Source organism: Arachis duranensis, chromosome 6, assembly GCF_000817695.3.
Source record: "Arachis duranensis cultivar V14167 chromosome 6, aradu.V14167.gnm2.J7QH, whole genome shotgun sequence".
Classification (NCBI taxonomy): domain Eukaryota; kingdom Viridiplantae; phylum Streptophyta; class Magnoliopsida; order Fabales; family Fabaceae; genus Arachis; species Arachis duranensis.
In genome coordinates, this window is record NC_029777.3 from 24,879,058 (window position 1) to 24,885,649 (window position 6,592).

General features: G+C 35.1%; 1 protein-coding gene across 10 annotated transcripts in view; it reads right to left on the bottom strand.

The window, feature by feature from the left end:
- The window catches only part of LOC107493443 (vacuolar protein sorting-associated protein 51 homolog), a 14,708-nt gene extending 13,263 nt beyond the window's left edge, over positions 1-1,445 (bottom strand). For 9 of the 10 annotated variants that reach the window (XR_008010671.1, XR_008010670.1, XR_008010669.1 and 6 more), the window contains exons 1-4: positions 1,169-1,445; positions 790-887; positions 558-697; positions 450-478 (exon numbers count right to left, since the gene is read on the bottom strand). Coding sequence is in view for 1 of the 10 variants with exons in the window: in XM_052263379.1 (XP_052119339.1) it covers positions 450-478; positions 558-697; positions 790-879 (259 nt within the window). In the remaining 9 variants the exon portion in view is untranslated. The remainder of the gene's footprint in view (positions 1-449; positions 479-557; positions 698-789; positions 888-1,168) is intronic. The other variant, XR_008010665.1, reaches the window with a different exon arrangement.
- Positions 1,446-6,592: the final 5,147 nt, after the last annotated feature.

Here is a 6,592-nt window from a genome sequence, read left to right on the forward strand (position 1 = left end):
TTTTCACTGAGAGGATGGGATGTAGCCATTGACAACAGTGATGCCCTACATATAGCTTGCCATGGGAAGGAGTAAGAAGGATTGGATGAAGACAGTAGGAAAGCAGAGAGACGGAAGGGACAAGCATCTTCATACGCTTATCTGAAATTCCTACCAATGAATTACATAAGTATCTCTATCTTTATCTTTATGTTTTATTCGCATATCATCATACCCATTTGAGTTTGCCTGACTGAGATTTACAAGGTGACCATAGCTTGCTTCATACCAACAATTCCTGTGGGATCGACCCTTACTCGCGTAAGGTTTATTACTTGGACGACCCAGTACACTTGCTGGTTAGTTGTGCGAAGTTGTGTTTATGCCATGGTATTGAACACCAAGTTTTTGGATTCATCACCGGGGATTATTTGTGTTGTGAAAAGTATTGATCACAATTTCGTGCACCATCTCCATCCCGAAAATGTTACTTTTCATCCTGCGTGATGAGAAACGTCATCAACTCCTACCTAAAGAGCCACACATATGTTTTCAGTTTTCACACTAAAACTAAGTACCTCTTTATAGTATCAGTAGCACTGATGAACTTGTTATAGTTCTCGTAAACCAGCATTTGCAAGTCAGTGTCAAGATTCTTGATTTCAGTAGCCAGCTTGACATGGCGCTGAAGCAGCCCTTCCAAATTGGACTTGTGAACCTTCACGAAATTCCCTAATTTAACGATTCCAAATCAGAACCGAACAAACAGAAAACAATCACAACAAAATGCGAAGAGACTTGGAGGGTTACCATGAGGTTCATGTAGTGATCGGGATCGAAGGAGTTGGAGTTGATATCGTCGAGTGAGGCGTGCTTGGCGGAGTCGGTGCCGGTGGACATGGCAGACTCTGGAGAGTAGAAACTCTGAAAGTTAAAAACTATAGAAAGCAATGGCCTACCATGAATTTTAGGTCAAAAAAGTTTCGATTGCAGAAAATAATTCATCAAAATCAGAGTAAACCCGCAGATTCAAACAAAGCACAAAAGCAGAGTATGATAAACCTAAAATCATCATATAGAATCTAATGATTTTAAAAAGCATGTAATTTTCTTTCAACAAAATCAATGATTTATTCATTGCACCGTTTCGTGAGTTTGGATATATATATATATATATATATATATATACCTGAAATTTGAGATGGTTACAAGAAGAACTGAGAGAGCGAGTTGAGATTAGATAGAAGAGGCGCCAGAGGGAGCAGATGCGATGAAAGCGGCGGCAGAGAGCGCTCTACGACCATGGGAGTAGATGCGACGACAGCGGTGGCAGAGGGATTTCGTGTGATGCAAGGAATGATAGAGAGAGACGCAACGGCTCGGCAGCGGCAGCGGCGGAAGAAGCAGAAGTAGCAGCCACAGAGAGAAGAACTAGCTCGTGCTATGGAGAGAAGAAGAACTGAAGAAGCTCGTGTTTCATTTGGAAGAAGCTCCTCTTTCATTTAGGTTTAATTCAATATTTCCGACGGAAAATTTTAAATTACAGACAGATTTTCCGTCTATAATAATTTAATAAAATGCAGCATTTTGTCTCTTTAATTACAGACGGATTTTCTGTCTGTAACAAACTTTTACGGAAAAAAATTAATTTTACCGACAGAATTATCGACGGATTTTTTTTCTATCTGTAATTTATACTAATTCATTTTTTTATTTTTCGACAAAAAATCCCTCTGAAATTCCGTCTGTATTTCCGTGGGATAAAATCCGTCGGAAATATCCGTCTGTAATAACTAGTTTTCTAGTAGTGATTTAGTTTAAAAAAATTAAAATTTTTTAAGTTATAACTTATAAATTTTCTATCAATTTACACAAATATACTAATTTTACTGTTTATTAAATATTTTAATATTTTTATATAAAAATTAAATTAAAAAACAAATAACTATAAAATATCACTAAATTAAATAAATAATTATATCTAATTCTTCTTTCAAATTTGTAGTGCTTTTTATTTTTTTTTCCTAAAAGATTTCAATTGCTTTCAACATGTAGGACGTTTTTTAATTGTTTTCATTTAGATTGTGTGAACATTAATTATTACAATAAATTTGAATTTTATTATATTTAAATTTGTCAAAAACGCATTTCAACCATTACATTTAACAATTATTCTCCACATACAAGCTTTTTTCTCACACAAGTTTTTACAAGTCATTTATATTCACACGCATTTACATTCACGTTCTTCTTCTTTCTCTTGTTACTGCACGTTCTTGCACGTTCTTCTTCTTCTTCTTCGTTATTTTTTTTTTGTTATTGTCTTCATCAACAACACCTCTTCCTCTTCTTCTTCCTCCTTCTTTTTTCATTGAAATTTGTTCTCATTCTTTCCTTTTCTCTTTCTCCTCTATCATCAGTTATCTTGTTGTTGAAGATCATGAATAATTCAGGTTCAGATTGTCAATTGAACTAGAACAAAATTTATTATTGTTTTGAATCCAATCAAGTGGTTGAGGTGTGGTTCAATTCAGAAGAAAAAAATGTAGCATTAGATGAAATATTTTTCTGTATTTACAGCAAATTTGGGTGTAACACGAAGATATTTGGGTGTATTTTTATTCTGATAAGTTCTACATAATTCAAAATTCTTCCTCTTCCTCCTCCTCATCTTCTACTACTGCTTCTTTTTTTCATCATCATCACCGTCTTCTTCTTCTTCTTTTTTCTTATTCATCTTTTCCTTTTTGTTTTACCTTCTCAAGCTTCTTCTTGTTCTACTCTCTTAACAAGAATAAAAACAAAAAAATTAAACAAAGAAAAAGAAGAAACACATAATGCTGTAAAATTACTTGAAAAATGATGAACTTACATTCATTTAACTAAAGGAAAGAAAGAAATAAGGGGAAAAAAGAAGAAAAAGAAAAATGCAGTATTAGAGGAAATATTTTTCTGTATTTGTAGCAAATTTGGGTGTAACACGAAAATATTTGGGTGTATTTTAAAAATTTTGGGTATATTTTTATTTTGATAAGTTCTGCATAATTGAAAACTCTTCCTCTTCATCCTCCTCATCTTCTACTGCTTCTTCTTCCTCATCTTCTTATTTTGTTTTCTTATAATTCTTCTTGGGAGAAAAAAGCAAACAAAGAAGAAAAAATACATAATGTTGTAATATCAATAGAAAAAAGAGGAGGAAAAAATGCAGTAATAATAATAACAATAAAAAGAACCACGATGAGGATGAAACATGCGAAGAAGAAAAAAAAGAAGGAATGCGAAGAAAAAGGAGGAGGAATGCAAAGAAGAAAGAGAAGAAGAAGAAGAAGATAGAGAAGGACGTAGAGGAAGAACGTGGAATACAAATATTGAAGAAGAACCGATTCTCATTTTGCACTATTCAAAGTTGAGGAAGCGCGTGTTTACACGCTCTCTAAATTGAGGGTTGTTTTTGTTTGATTTGAACTAACTTATATAAATTGATGGTTTTACAGTAGCTAAGAGAAGGAGGGGTTGAATCTTAGCCCCTTTTTCACTTAATAACACTTGTTGGTCTTTGAAACAACTTCTGGAGACTTTTTGATTTTTGTCTCGTACCCAGCCACGAGATTTTTTCTTTTTATCTCGTAACCCAGCACGAGATATTTTTCAATTTTATCTCCTGTGCAATAGAAACATAAATGGAGTAGAAGAGAGAGAATTACACTAAGATATATCCTGGTTCAGCTGCTAAGTGCAATGTAGCCTACATCCAGTCTCCATCACAACAATGATGGAATTTCACTATGATCATCTTTGATTACAAACACCAATTCTCCCTAGGAACTACCCTTCCTATCTGGGACAAGTCCAGAGTCTAAACCCAATCCTGAACTTGACTTGGTTACAGCCAAGCTTTCAACTGCTAAGTGCTAACCCAACTTGCAAGGGGATTCCCACAAAATCATGAAACACAACATAGATGTATAAAGGACCTCTAAGGACATCTATGACTTTTTCTTTTAATTTTGCACACTCTGCCTCTTTCTGCTCTATGGCTTTTTCTTACAAATCTCACTGTTTGTCTTTTTTCATGAGACTCAAGACAGACAAAATTAAACAGAAAATTTACAAAATGAAGAACACTGAAGGAGAAGAACTTCTGTTAGCTTAGGTAGCTATGTGAACAATGTGCCTTGCACTCTCACTCCTTGCCTCAAGTCCTGGCTGTTCTCCCTTATTTATAAAAGGGGAAGCTTCTACGGTTGAAACCAAAAACCAAGGTAAACTTCTTCTTCTTCAAGCAAAACCGGTTCGGCCAGAGAGAGAAGAGAGGTAACCGAATGCATTAACCAACATGCAATTACCTCTGGTTCTTCCTTGGTCATCAATAATCATCAATCCGAGCCATCCATCTTGCCTTGCACTCCAAGAAGGACTCCTAGCCCTTGATGCTTGATGCATGACAGCTTCTCCTGCTCCAACTTCTGCCTCCTCCATCACGTAGCCACTATAGCTACCTCTTGTGGTGGTTGAGCAAAGTCAGAGACAAGCCATCCCTCCAAGGATCTTCTCCTTGCTGACCAAAATCTTCTTCATTCATTTTTAAGTATGAAGAGCTTGAGGTTACTTCACTAAATCTTACCATTCTTGGTGAAGATCTCAGCCACAACATACTTTTTGTTTTCTTTTTCTTGCCATCATTACAATGGTCTTGTTGCTTGTTTCTTCTTCCTTTCGGTAGCTAGGCATAGCTTCCATGGTTTCCTCTGTGATATGACCGAAGAGGAAGAGAGATGAGAGTGAGGAAAGAGAAACTTGAATAATGAATGTGATAAAGTAAATTAAGTTTCCCACTTCCCTTGCTATAGATAACATGTAGCATTGATGATGTCCATCAAATCAAGTGCTAAACCTCTCTCATATTTCCAATGCAAGTTAATTCAAGTTAATTGAATTTGAAATCCATCACAACTTGAAAAATAGGATCCGTTGGAAGCAATGGAACTTTGCTTTCTTTGCTTAATAGTTTCAGACCAAGCTTTGGTCTATTTAACAAATATTATAATTGGGCTTGTAGCAATAATAATCTAATCTGGCCCAATAAATAAAACACTTCAGCCAACATTCATATGACAATATTGCACAAGACTGAAATTTTGATTTCATTGGGCTTAGGTTCTTTTCTTTTCTTTTTCGACCCAACAAAAATCTACACAAACAAAATTATTAATTAAGCAAGTATGAATTAAGATCCAATTAATAATTTTGTGATTTATTGTTTTAATAATGTTTGTTCATCATCAAATTAAATTTAGAGTTTTCCAAACTCATCAATCTCCCCCTTGATGACAAACATTATTAAAAATTGAAATTGAATGAAATCAAGGATTAGAGTACTCCCTTTTTGAATACTTGGATTCCTTCCTTTCTAATTGTTACATGGCTCCACCTCAATGTATGCTATTTTACCATCGGAAGCATTACCTGTAACTTTTGAAATCAAGCTTAAGGCAACTATGTTATTCAACATATAAAATTTTGTAATGTTGAATGCTTGATTTATGAGCAGAATTGGAGTGATAAGCAAAACTCATTTGTTATCTTAGAATTGATTTTTTGCTCAAACTCACACAAAGCAATTGATTATATATCAACCAAAAACATTTTTGATGTTTCAAGAAAATTGCTGTTTCAAGAATTTGAAAATATTTTCCAGCCAACGTATCAGAGCAAAATAATCACGGCAAGGAAGATATTTTTAATCAAGCATGATCAACACAGCAACTATCAGATTTTATTTACATATCAAGACTTAAAGAAACTGCCAAAAATAATTAATTGCATCAAGAAGGCAACAAAATATCCAAAAAGTGAGCCAAGACAAATCATCAACTAAAAGGTGTATTAAATAAATCATCAACTAAACCACTACCACAAATAATTGAGACATGAAACAAGGGTGATCATGAATCATTAAAAGATTTCATCCCCTGTTAATTTCAATTTTTTTCAGCCATTTCTCCCCCTTTTGTCATCAAAGGGGCCCACCTGTAAAAAATAACATTGACAGCAAAATATCCCAAAATATAACTGGTGGACGAAATTGTGACTTATACTTTCACACAACTCGAATAATCCCCGGTAATGGCTCCAAAAAACTTGGTGCACAATACCATGGCTTACATACATTCTTCACAACCTCGCACATCTAACCAGCAAGTGTACTGGGTCGTCCAAGTAATAAACCTTACGTGAGTAAGGGTCGATCCCACAGAGATTGTTGGTATGAAGCAAGCTATGGTCACCTTGTAAATCTCAGTTAGGCAGATTAAATTGGTTTATGGGTTTTTGAAAATAGAAATAAGAAAATAAATAATAAAAGGGATAGAATACTCATGCAGATTCATTGGTGGGAATTTCAGATAAGCGAATGGAGATACTGTATGGCTCAAGGACGCCTGCTCTCCCACTGCTTCAACCCAATCCTTCTTACTCCTTTCCATGGCAAGCTGTATGTAGGGCATCACCGTTGTCAATGGCTACATCCCATCCTCTCAGTGAAAACGTTCCTATGCTCTGTCACAGCACGGCTAATCATCTGTCGGTTCTCAATCAGGTTGGAATAGAATCC